This window comes from Arvicola amphibius, chromosome 2 (assembly GCF_903992535.2).
Source record: "Arvicola amphibius chromosome 2, mArvAmp1.2, whole genome shotgun sequence".
In the NCBI taxonomy this organism is placed as follows: domain Eukaryota; kingdom Metazoa; phylum Chordata; class Mammalia; order Rodentia; family Cricetidae; genus Arvicola; species Arvicola amphibius.
Window position 1 is genome coordinate 24843442 of NC_052048.2, and position 13027 is coordinate 24856468.

At 48.3% G+C, this 13027-nt stretch overlaps 1 protein-coding gene across 2 annotated transcripts; it reads right to left on the reverse strand.

The window, feature by feature from the left end:
- Positions 1 to 623: 623 nt before the first annotated feature.
- On the reverse strand, positions 624 to 12539 carry C1r (complement C1r). Of its 2 annotated transcripts, XM_038319774.1 has the most exons (12): positions 12217 to 12539; positions 11167 to 11221; positions 10259 to 10487; positions 8257 to 8449; positions 7549 to 7695; positions 7254 to 7450; positions 6810 to 6957; positions 6488 to 6609; positions 4832 to 4910; positions 4177 to 4332; positions 2368 to 2442; positions 624 to 1530 (listed from the first exon to the last, which is right to left on the reverse strand). In XM_038319774.1, coding segments are annotated over exons 2-12 (2118 nt in total). In that variant the 5' UTR covers positions 11169 to 11221; positions 12217 to 12539; the 3' UTR covers positions 624 to 760. The 2 variants fall into 2 exon arrangements, with proteins under 2 accessions (XP_038175702.1, XP_038175701.1); XM_038319773.1 differs by lacking the exon at positions 12217 to 12539 and having other exon boundaries at positions 11167 to 11335.
- Between the last annotated feature and the right edge of the window lie 488 nt (positions 12540 to 13027).

A 13027-nucleotide genomic window follows, 5' to 3' on the forward strand; every position in this document is an offset into this window, starting at 1 on the left:
TCTCCTGGTAAGCGACCACCTCGTGGTGCTACACAGATTACTAAATATGGGTTAAAGCAAGATGTGAGAATTAACCAATAAGAGGCTGAAACTAATGGGCCAGGTAGTGTTTAGAAGAATATAGTTTCCATGTAATTATTTCGGGTGTAAAGCTAGCCGGGTGGCGGGATGCAGCCCCGCCACTCCATCTACAGTGATGTGTTTAAAAAGCTTTTAATTTGCAAGCACACACACACACACACACACACACACACACACACACAAAACAAAAACAAAAGCAAAATAACAAACCAGGACTTTCTTCATATAATATGGTCAAGACAAAAAACAGAGTAGTACTTTAATTATGTATCTATGTGCGGGTATATGCAGGTGTCTGAAGAGGCTGAAGTCCTTAGGCTCCCGTTAGCTGGAGCTAGAGGCAGTTGTGAGCCACGTGATGTGGGTGATGGAGCTCAAACTCTGTTGTCTGTACGAACATTTCATACTCTTAACCAGGGAGCCACCTCTCCAGCCCGACATTGTTAGCTGTAACCCTGAGCCTCAGGCAGGAGGATTGTAAATTTTAGGCCATCCTGGGCTACACATTCAAACTGTTGAAAACAAAACAAAACAACAGAATGTTGATGGGATTATAGAAAAGCATTTTATTCCACACACCGCCTGTTATTTTTGTAAGAGATCATAGTGCTTATCAACAATTGGTCAGCTAATTTTTTCAGACACTACACACTGGATTCTGGTCTAGTGAACCCTGGGTTCAGTCTTCCTCTCCGATTTCTTTCTTGATCCAATCAACATAGTTGAGTAACTTGGTGTAGAAGCCATATCCCTCACCACACCCAATACCCCAGGACACAATGCCTGTGGCAACCCAGATATTGCGGTTACGGTCCCTGACAGCAAACACACCTCCACTGTCTCCCTGGCAGGCATCTTGCTTTATAGTTGGGTCCCCAGAGCAGAACATATTTTCAGAAAATATGTCATTGCTCTTTTTTGTCCGGAGCCACCTCTGGCATGCCTTACGATCAGCTACGGGCAGACGGACAAACATGAGTTCAGAAGCAATTTTGTCTTCTTTTATCCCAAAGCCACTGACATAACCCATGAGGCCTTTGTCATAGAAGGTCTCATTGTCAGGGAGACAGATAGGGAGGAGGTCGGGACCCAGTGTGACCCTGTTTTCCAACTCCATCAGGGCAATGTCTCCTTCAAAATTGTTAGGCTCATCTTGGCGGTAGTCGGGATGAATGATAACCCTACGGACTGGGTGATGTCCCAATTTTTCGATCTCTTCCAGATCTATGTGACCGAGGAAAACATCTTTATTGGAGCTGTCTTGTTTGTTCTGATCCTTGGGGTAGATGGTGTGGGCTGCTGTGAGGATCCAGCGGTCCCCAAGCAGGGCCCCGCCCCCGCGCCCGTGGATGTTGGTGAATGCCTGCCAGGGGAAGTTGCCGGGTTCGGCTTTCTGCCCTCCGATGATACGCTGCCTCTGTGTCACAGGATTGACAGGCTTCCCACACACTGCAGAGAGACAGGGGATGAGGACCAGTCAGCCCCAGGCCACACCCTTCTTTCTTCTTTGGTTCATTTAACCTCCTACTCACTTTGTTGCTCTTGAGTCTTTTGAGTTTGAGAAGCATTAAGTAAACCTGAAGGCAAAATCCTTGATCTTCCTGTTCCCATTGTCCATTTTATAGCCAGCCCATTCTTGACTAACACCTCTGTTCACATTTATTCCTTCTCGGAATTTCTCTGACTTTACTTTGATTCCTTGTCTGTGTGCGCACTAGACAGCCAGGACTAATTTAGATTTTGTGTGCCTCTCTCTTGGGACCTCCTTCTTGCTCCTTTTCCCTTCCTCCTCACCAGATTCTCACTTTGAGCTAAGGCATTGCCTCACTTGACCTCTGCTGTGGGACAATGATCTTGTACCCTGTAAAGATTTGTCAGTTGTATTGCTTTAATAAAATGCTGATTGGCCAGTAGCCAGGCAGGAAGTATAGGCAGGGCAAGGAGAACAGGAGAATTCTGGGAAGAGGAAAGACTCAGCTTACAGTTGTAATCCAGACGCAGAGGAAGCAAGATGAGAATGCCTCACTGATAAAAGGTACCAAGCCACGTGGCTAACACAGACAAGAATTATGGGTTAATGTAGGATGTAAGAGTTAATAAGAAGCTTGAGCTATTAGGCCAAACAGTTTATGATTAATACAGACCTCTGTGTGTTTCTTTGGGACTGAATGGCTGTGGGATTGGGCAGGACAGAAGCTACTGTTAACAGACCTCCTTTCTCTATACCAGGCTTTTCCTAAGGCCCCACGACACTGCGAACCGCACTTGGGGTGACCCAGTATTTACCTGGCAGACACCGGGGCATCTTCTCCCCTTCCTCTTCATTCTTCCAAATGCCCTGTGCTGTGCAGGTATATATCCCTATAGATGAGAGGGGTCAGAATCAAGGTTGGAGGTGACAGGCCAGAAAAGCTGGCAGCAGAGGCCATTGGACACTGAGGGTGTTATATAGGGCATTGGAGAAAAGAACCACCAAGTCTATATGGACATACAAAAGTGTTAAGAGACTCCACACACATATTTTATCTTATCATTGAGTAAAAAAAAGTCAGAATACCTAACTAAATGTATTTGAGGTGATGGCCATTTGTAACAGTAGACTCACACACTGGAAGGAAGCCATCCAAAGCTTACCAGTGACATATCTGGATAGCAGGATTAGAGATAATAATGCCATATCTTCCTGTATCTTTTTCCCCCAGGTTTCATTGTTTAGTACAGGCTGGTCTTGAGTTTGCTATGAAGCTCAAGCTGGCTTTGAACTCTCCATCCATCTGTCACCAAGTCACTGGCATTCCAGGAGCGCAGCACCACACCCAGCAGTAGCTACGTCTTCTGACTGCTGACACTCTGCCATGATTTTTCCTGAGTATTTTATCTGTATTATCCCATTTAACATGGTGACACTTTCAAGTATGTATTACCTTCATTTTAAAATGACCAAAGCCCTTCCTTCCTTCCTTCCTTCCTTCCTTCCTTCCTTCCTTCCTCCCTCCCTCCCTCCCTCCCTCCCTCCCTCCTTTCCTTCCTTCTAGTGTTGAAGATGTAATGCAGGGACTCTCACATGGTAAGCAAGTGTATTACCCCTGAGCAATATCCTCAGCCTTGGATTTTTTTCTTTTAAATTTAAAGAGAAATTTTGGTTAGGTATGGTGATATATACATGTAATCCTAACTCTTGGGATATAAAGACAGGAGAATTAGGTGTTTAAAACCATCCTTGGCTACACAGTGAATCTGAGGATGTGGGAAGATGAGAGAGAATATTAACCAATAGGACAGGCTGGGTCTATTGCTTAGTGGCAAGAGCGCATTAGAGATGCCCTAGGTTCAATCTCTATGACTACAATAAACCAACCAACCAACCCATAGATGAGTTTGAGAAGCATTAAGTAAATCTAAATGCAAAATATCACAACACAAGAGCCCGAGAGGGGGAGAGTGGAGAGGGCATTTCACTGTAAGGGTGATGGTGGTGATGGTGATGGCTGTCATGGTGGTGCAGTGTTATTATTAACGGTAGAGCTGGTGATGATGACTTTATTACTAATAGATGGATATGAAGGAGGCAGTGTTGATGTGGTGATGATAATAGCCATGGCAGTGATGGTGATATTGGCTTTGGTAATAGTGATGGTGGTGGTGGTGGTAATGTAGTGGAGATCGTTGATGTTGGTAGCGATGGTGGTAATAGTGTGGGGGGTGATGTTGGTGTTGCCTGTGGTTTTGGTGGTGCCAGTGTTGGTATGATGGTGGCGGTTGTTGGTGTTAGAAGTGATAATGATGATGGTAATATTGGTGGTGTGTCGATGGTAACTATGGTGGTGGTGTTACTGATGGATGATGGCATTGTTACTGTTAGTGGTAGGATTGGTAATGGTTGCAGTGGGGAGGGGGATCTGATGGCTTATGAGAGTCAAGTCTTTTGCTTGACTTTGATCCACCAGTCTGGGTGCCCATTTCTGCAAACCTATTAGACATTTTGACATTGTAATTTGGGATCCTTCTGCCAATACCTAGGACTCTATTGAAGAAATTTCAGATGTCCCTCACAGCCACAAAGGACTGAGGGCTGTGGTGGGAATCAGCTCCTACCTCGCACAGACTCGCTACTGCCAGCTCTGGTCTTCATCTTGTAATATGGTTCATGACAGGAATATTGGACACGGGCTTCATAGGTGTTCACACCTTTTGTGGTGATGTAGCTGAAGTCGCCATTAGACAGGCTTCGTGGCTGCCCACAGTCCTTGACTTAGAGAGAACAGAGGCTTGTAAGGGACTAGAGACCACCTGCATGGAAACTTCAGCACGAGTGTGAGCTGTCTCAGAGAGCCCCAGAGAAGTGTGGTCAGTAGGATGGACACTTGCAATGCATGGAGGGAAATTCAGTCCTGGCAGAGCTCATCAGGCCTGAGATGAGGACTTAACTTTCTGAGGTCGACCGTGAACTTGAGGGACAAGCCAAGAGCCAAGATGCTACAGAGGAGAGTCTGGGTTCTTTCTCCCTCCCAGTTCAAGTCTTTTCTTTTTCTTCCAAGACAAGGTTTCTCTGTAGCTTTGGAGCCTGTCCTGGCACTCGCTCTGTAGTCCAGGCTGGCCTCTAACTCACAGAGATCTGCCCACCTCTGTCTGTCTCTTGAGTGCTGGGATTAAAGGCATGTGCCACCATCGCCCAGCTCCAGCTCAATCAAGTCTCAGGACTAAAGGATGGCAGGTCCCTAGGGGCAGAGACACCCAGCTTGTGACTTACTCTTGCATCTGGGCATGGCACGATGCCACGTGCCGTCATCCTGGCAAACAGCTGTGAAGGAGAGCAGCACCTGGTTTCCCTGTTAGAGTGGAAATTAGAGCAGCCATCAGCACAGAGCTCCCCGCTTCCATGCTGCACACAGAGTGGAGGGGAGGTGCTGACTGATGTGGTGTCCGTCTCTTAGACGGCAGGGGCTGAGAGTGTGGCTCCTCCCTCCTCCTGAGCTAGTGCTCTCAGGCCAGGGCTGTAGATGGGATACCGAGTTCCGAGGCAGAAAGTCAGAGCAAGGCTAACTGGTAGATTCAATAGTCTTCTTTTAAGACTCTTGCCTCTTTCTGCTAGATCCATTCCCCCATCTCCCCAAGTTCTAATAAAAATCAAACAAGTCAGGATTGTATTTTTGTATTAAAACAAATGCTATTTTCTGGAATAGACCCCCAACTTCCCACTCTCTTGTCCTGAGATGCCTTCCCAGCCAAGGTCTGCATCACACTCTCTCCTAGGTTGCAGTTTTCCTAAAGCCAAGGGCTTTCCCTAAAATACTAGTGCCACAGGGCCATTTTCCTAGGTGTTCAGTGTGATGATGTGGCAGGTTAGTGGACAACTGGCACAAGATCAAAAGGTGACATTCCCTTGATAATATTGGGAAATATGAAAAACATTTCTAGGCAGGGCCTTGTTATACAGCCTAGGCTGCCTTGGAACTAGCTATGCAGCCTAGGCTGACCTCCAATTCATGGTTTTCCTGTTCTAACCCCCAGGAGTGCATGTCACAGGTCGCTGCCACTGCTGCCGCCGCCACACTGGACTATGAATAGCTTATTAAGAGCAAGAATGGGTCTCAGGGCAAATACTTGTCATCTCAGGTCTCAGGAAATGGAGGCAGGAGGATAAAAAGTTTGAGTCTACCCTAGTCTGTATAGCGAGACTGACTATCACCAACAGCCAGTCAACCACCCCTTCTCCCTGTCTTCTGAACCACATTTCTTCGTCAGTCTGCAAAGCTGGAGACACCCGCCAATGTATGTCAAAGAGCCCCAGAGGGTTGGGTCTTGTCTCTGGTGTACAGCGGCCACTGTGTGGTGTTGAACCAGTCGGGACAACGCCACCCTGACTTTTCAGTTCTTATTCCTACAGAGAGTAATTAAGGTGGTCCAGGAGTCTTTAAACTTGGCTCATATTCAAATCCCACGGGTAGTTTTCAATAGTGGCCAGGCTGTACTGTAGCCCTGATGGAATTAGATTCTCAAGCAGGGAACCCAGACATCAGTTTCTTAAAATCCCTCTGAGTGTTTCCAATATGTAGGCAATGTCGATTCCTTTTCTCTTCTTGACTATACCGGGCATCAAACCTTGGACCTCCTGTCTGCTAGGCAAGCATCTCCTACTGAGCCGTTCTCAGCCCTCTCTTTTACTTTTGGCTTTGAGACAAGGTCTCATTGAGTCTCCCAGGTTGGCCCTGAAACTTGCTCTGTAGCCGCGATGGACCTTGAATCCCAGTCCCTTTTCTGTGTACTCAGACCAGACAGCAGGAGGATTGAGACCTCCAGCTCCATCCTCAACGGCTCCAGCTGAGTCTACAGTATGGCAGATCAGACTATCTCAGTTCCCTCTCAGACACCGGGAGGCTCTCCCCTGTCAGCCCCAGCCTCTTACCTCCACGAGCTGGTAGCCTTGTTTACAGGTGACAATGAAGTAATCCCGGAACTGGTACTGAGGCTGCGGATCCTGGATGATGGTGAACTCATCGAGGGCCTTGGGTTGGGGGCACTTGATGACTGTGGGTGAGGCCAAAGGACATGTTCCCATCATAGCCGTCTGTCCTTCCTTCTCCCCCACTTTCCCTCATAGTTGGCAGGCAAGGATGGTGCTTAGATATCTTAGTTTTGTTTTGGGGGCCTGGAGATTGAACCCAAGGTCTCATGCGTGTTAAGCACCAGTTTTACCAGAACACCACACTCCACCCTAAGCCTCTTACTCTCAGTGGTGTAGTGAAGCTTCCAGCCTCGACTGTCCCCCGACTCGTCAGTGAAGAACAGCAGATCGACGGCGTTGCTCCTGGTGTCAAAGTCTGGAGGCCTCTGATTTCCGCAGAACTCACCCAGGTTCCTCCCATTAGCATAGATCTGAGGAGAAGGGGGGGATGGATATTTTTTTTTCTCCAGAGGGTACATTTCTACACATGGCCTCTTGGGTATCAGCCTAACGGTCAACGGCGGTGGTAGAGATGGAACCTACCTCCCTGGTGTCAGTTTTCGGCTGAAGGTGTATAAGGGCCCCGCCCCCAGCACCCATGACTGCTCTAGACCTCTGTGATGCTGGTCAGTCATGTGTGATCCTGTCCCACTCAGTCCGTGGACCCCTGAACAAGCAGGGACCCTGGAAGCCATGTGGATGTGTGCAAGAGAGTGTAAGGCTGTACCTGGAGCTGGTCATAGGGGCAGTGCACTTGCTGGTGGTCATCAATTTCAAAAGGATCCAGGAACTTGAGGTTTAGGGTGAGGCCCCGCTCTACCCGGATGCTGTAGTTGCAGCGCAGATCGGGTGGGTAGGGCTGCGGGTATTCGAGGCTCGAGATATAGCCGGAGGGCTCTGTGTACAGCCCACTGCTGCACTCAGCTGTGAGAGCGGAACCAGACAGGTCAGTAGGCATCTCAGCTTGGCTCCGCAAGCCTCTGCTTAGCCCTTGCCACTTCCTCACGCCCACTCTGCCTCACCCTGACAGGATCGTCCATCTTTCTGAAGCTCATAGCCTGGACGGCAGGAACAGAAGTAGCCTCCGACGTAGTTGTGACACAACTGTTGGCACCGGGGCTGGTAGCTCCCTTCCACTGTGTTGTACTGGGGTTCACATTCATCACGGTCTGGAAGGGATTCCAGAAGGAAGGCTTAAGTTCCTACCCAGAGGCTTCTGGGGTCAAATGCCCCACTGTTGTGCCATGGCATGGGTTCCTCTTTCCAGAGACTTCTGGGTGGTTCTTTCTCAAAGAGTCATGTACCAGAGGCCAGGAGACAAAGTCCATTTCTGGCCTGTACACCTCCCTAATGTTTCCTGGGAACTGCTTGATGGCAGTAGAACCCAGATTGTTAGGTCCTGTCTTTTTCTCTCTCTCTCTCTCTCTCTCTCTCTCTCTCTCTCTCTCTCTCTCTCTTAGTTTTTTTGAGACAGGGTTTCTCTGTATTAAAGTCCTAGCTGTAATGGAGCTAGCTATTGTAGACCAGGCTGGCCTCGAACTCACAGAGATCCGCCTGCCTCTGCCTCCCAAATGCTGGGATTTGTGTGCCACCACTGCCTGGCTGTCAGACCTCATCTTGCTGAGAGAAATAAGGAAAGTCAGGCTCTGGCTTCTTTGGGTTCAGGGTTGTTCTCTGCCTTCTCCTGTGGCTGAGACCAGAGAGAAGGGCTGGCCCCAGGGACCACTCACCCACAGCCTGGTAATATGCCAGGAAGCCCTTGTAGAACATGATTGTCCCATTCTCTTCGTTGGAGAAATCTGTGTGAAAGGTCAGGAGCATCTTGTTTTCCTCAGATATGAATTCCTTCTCTCCTGGGGGGTTGCCTAGGGGAGACTCCAGCTGCCCACAGAACCTCCCTAGAGTTTTCTTATCAGCAGAAATCTATTGGAGAAAGAACAAGAGAGGAGCCCTGCTAAAAAGCCTACTTCCATGTGGCAGGCCAGCAAAGGTCCTCTCTGTTACCCTGAATTGAATCATGATCTAATGTTACTGTCACATCTGGATGTTATGGACACCTTCAGGTGATGCTTCTTTGTCTATCCCACTCCTTCATTAATTTTTATTTTTTTAGGTAGGCTCTTACTATGTAGCCTAGGCTGGCCTAGATATTTATTAATTTCTCTCTCTCTCTCTCTCTCTCTCTGTCTCTCTGTCTCTGTCTCTCTCTCTCTCTGTGTGTGTGTGTCTGTATTGGGGACATATTGGGGAGCATACACGTGGAACACGGTAGAAAACTTGCAGGCAGGTGTCTTTACCCATCAAGCCATCTCGCCAGCCCTAGACTTGCAATTCTTCTGTCTTCCTGTCCTGACAGTTGACTCTTCACCTGCCATTTTGTGCCTGGTCCTCTCTCCCCTGTTCCCCCCACCCCACCCCACCCCACCCAACCCCACCCCAAGGCTCCAATCTCACTCATTCCCACCACTTCCTGTACCCTTCTTCCCCAGGAATCCTTGTCTCTAGGTGCCCTGATCATTCCTTCATTTCTCAAGCATGGATTGGTCATCTTTGGTCTCTGTCATTGTCCCCTCTTCCTCTCCACCCCATCTCTTCTCACCTTCCTTTCCCTCCTTGGTGTTTTTGAGAAAGTAGCTTGCCTTGAACTTGCTATGTAGCCCAGGCTGATCCAAACATTCTAAATCTCCCCAGTGCTGGGATCACAGAAGCGTGCTACCACGCCCAGGGTTTTGGTTGGTTTTCCATTTCATTGCTTAAAAACCACACTCAGGCCGGGCGGTGGTGGCGCATGCCTTTAATCCCAGCACTCGGGAGGCAGAGACAGGCCGATCTCTGTGAGTTCAAGGCCAGCCTGGTCTACAAGAGCTAGTTTCAGAACAGGCTCTAAAAACTGCAGAGAAACCCTGTCTAAAAAAAAAAAAAAAAAAAAAAAAAAAACAAAAAACAAAAAAAAAAACCCCACACTCAGCCCTGCCTCCCGCTCTCCCAACTGACACGATCGTGTGCTTGGTACCCAGCAGCCTTGGCCCTGGCCAGCTTTGTCTGGCATCTTGACCACATTTCCTCTCAGACTCCTCAGTCTCTCAGAAGCCACAGGTATCTTCCTCACTCACTTCACCAAACACTGCCCCGGCCCCTGCCCCTGCCCCCGACACTGCAGCCTTGTTGAACGCTCTTTGTTGTGAGGATTTGCAGTTTCCGTGTTATTTTCTGAGCCTCCGAGCTGCTGCTTGAGAAAGCCAGTGTGTGGTTGTGCACAGGCCCTGCTTGAATCCTGCCTTTTATCTTTTCTGGACATAGAAAGATGAGGCCGAGAAAGAAAACCTTTGAAGTGTACAGAGCAGAGGGGACCAAGATCCTTGTCCTCCCTGGAGACCATTGGCACGCTGCCACGTGCTTCATTTCCTCATGCTCCTGATGAGGTAGGTAGCCAGACAGGGAAACTGAGTCACTGCTATTTCCTAAGGTCTTACAGCTAGCCACCTCCTGACTTCTATACATAGAGAGATCTGGAAAACAAAACAAATGCCCTCCTCCCCGCAACCCATGATTCTTATCGAGGGCCTCAAAACCCATCAATACCCATCTATGGCACCAGGAACTCAAGGTTAGCATTTCTACAGAGCTGCACAATGAGGGGGTGCAGGCATATTGTCCACGGTATTTAGAACAGACTTCCAGCTTCTCCAGTGGCCCAGCCTTTTCTCCCTTCCCTCCCAACCTGACCCCTACCTTGACATAGTCATACAGACAGCCTTCAGAAGGCTCCACATCAAAATGCCAGAAGACAAGCTTCACCCTGTACCCCACAGGGACTGTGATCACAGTGGTTTCCTCAAAGTCATTGGGGTAAGGCTTGGGATATAGAGGGGAGGTCACCTCTCCATAGAGCTTCTGAGGGATGTAGATGGAGCCCTCTACACTGCAGAATAGGGTCACCAGAAGGAGGGCCAAGAGTCGCCTGTTAAAGAGAGACGGGGGCGGTATTTGTGGGACTGGAAGGGTGCAGCAACCTTGTTGTTTAGGCTGTTGTGGGGCAAAGATGGGATGATGCCCAGCCTTCACGCTGCCTATCTAGATTACATAGAGGTGCTGGGAACTGGGCACTGACAGTCTTTTCAGCTGCTGCAGCGGTGTCTCTCCCAGGCCAGTGTCCAGTCCAGAGGTTATCATGCTCCCATCATGCCCCCACCCAGCTGCCCCCTCTGCCCTCCTCTGTCATCTTCTTTTCTTCCTGGAATAAGACTGGCTTGGGACCAGCTAACAGAGGATGAAGACTGTTCCGTGAAGGTGCCCAATGCTTCAGCAAAGGCGTTTGGGAGAAACCCTTCACGGAGTCTGAGAAACACACATAGGGGATTCTCTCCTCATTCAGAGGGTTTCCTCCCCTCCCCTTACCCTACTATGAGCCCAGGGTCAAGAAAAGAGAGGCTGCAGCAGCTCATGTCGAAGAATCTGGTCCTTGGGAGGAAGGCTGAGGAGTGTGTCCCTGTATATGTGTGTGCACTGGAGACAGGAACTAAAGAAAGGAGAATGCTGGGTTCCTGTTCTTCTTCTTCTTTTTAAAATAATGTGGGAACATGCTTGCCTCTTATGTCCAACTCCTCCCTTCTCCCTTGGTGCCCATCAGCCTTACTCACATGTCTTAAGGCCGGTTTGTTTTGGGTCCTCAGCTCTTCTGACAGTCTGCAGGCTCTGTAAGTTGAAAGAAGGAGTGGGCATGCGGAGGAGGGAAGGGGGAGGGAAGGACTGTGGCAGCGGAGGGGTGGGTGACCATTCCCGGAGGAATGTTGTAGGGAATGAACCATTTGCATAAACAAAAAAATTCTGACTTCTCAGTTTAGTTTTGGTTTTGAAATCCCTGTTGCTGGTGCCACCTGGTGGCCTACATGGGGAAGGGTGGAGGAGATGGGATCTGAATTTTTAGGGACCAGAAATAATTGGTTGGAGGTCCAGACTCCGGAATTTTGAATCTGATCAGCATTTTCTCAGAGGCTTTCCTGGGGGCTGCTAGCTGAGCTTTATTGGAGATTCCTTGTCAAAGGCATCACGGATCATGGAGGCTATGCTTTCCCATTGATCCCCCCATCCTTGCTATTCTTACTCACCTAGCTGTGGTGCTGGGATGGCTAGCTGAAAGAGGAGGGGTTTAATTGCAGTGAGACCCTGGCCTGCATTGCTCACAAATGATATTTAGCCCCAAATTGGGGAGGTTGCTATGTCTCAGGTCTCTAAAACAACACTAGGCTCTGAGTCCCCCCCACAGCCCTCATCACGGAACTTGGGCTTGCCAATGAACTTAGAGCTTATTGAAGACAGGGCAACAACAGAGGGGAGATATCTTTCCTGGGCATCTGGTCAATTTGAGTCCTCAGGGATACAATTGCTCAGCGCTCAAGCAAAGGGCGCGGCTGCATTTGGAGAAGGGAAACCAGGTTCCCGAGACAGCTGTACTGTCCACAAGGACATAGTGTCCTCTTTAAAAAGTTTGCTCCTGTGTCCACAACACCAAATATCTTATGCCACTTTGTTCTGTGGAGGCTTGGACTCCGAGGAGGCCTCCCAGTTCCTGTAACATTGGAGCTGACACTGGTGTCACCTTCCACCCCTCCACCCCAACCCCCTCCCCTACTAGTTTGCTTATGGGATTATTTATATAAGGGGTCAGACGGGGGATTTCAAGGACTCACAAAGATGGAGCTGGTCTCCCATTGGACAGTGACCCGTCGTCTTGGAATGTAACTGGAGAGCAGACACACACGAGACCCAGGAACTATCAAGGTTGGAATGTTTTCCCAGCAGACTTGCGTGTTGGAGCAGAGGCATTAATGCAGTGGTAGGGCTGGTGTGTGATTTTAGCACAGTAAGAGTCGTGCCTTGTCAGCAAAATGGAGAGGAATAAGGAAGTGGACTAGCTCAGAAGGAAGAGGGAATCTTGTCTAGGGAACTGCATGTTGGTATCTTAAGAGCTGTGTGTGTGTGTGTGTGTGTGTGTGTGTGCACGTTACATGTGTGTAATGGAGGCAGAGGCAACAGGTAGAGAGGAGATGGGCCAATAAAGCAAGTCAGCTGAAGCGATCTCATCCGAATTCTGTCATGATGCATGTGACTTGACCAAAAATTGCCAAATCTGGGCTTGACCAAAAATTGCCAAATCTGGACCTTACCACCTCAGGCCCAACCCACTTCAACTCTGTTCAAACATTCAAACAAAATAAAAATCTATATCTACATCTAGAGATAAAAGTAATTACATACATCTAGACAAATATAGGTATTTTTTCTTTGTTAATATATAATTTTTTATTAAAATGTCAATAATAAGAATGATATATGCTTATTATATAAAAGTTACCAGTAGGAAACAAGAAAAAATTAGTCAAAACCACTTCACCTAAAGCAACTTCTGTTTAGTATTTTTTAGAACACTTTTAATTTAAACCTCTTTATTTATTTTTAAAGATTTCATTTATTTGTATTTTGTATGTATAAGTATTTTGC

Coding starts and splice junctions, on each gene's coding strand:
- C1r (XM_038319774.1), bottom strand. Junction 4,911..6,487: donor AAGGCTACCAGCTCGTGGAG/GTAAGAGGCTGG, acceptor CCACTCTAACAG/GGAAACCAGGTGCTGCTCTC. Junction 4,333..4,831: donor TGCCATGCCCAGATGCAAGA/GTAAGTCACAAG, acceptor GTTCTCTCTAAG/TCAAGGACTGTGGGCAGCCA.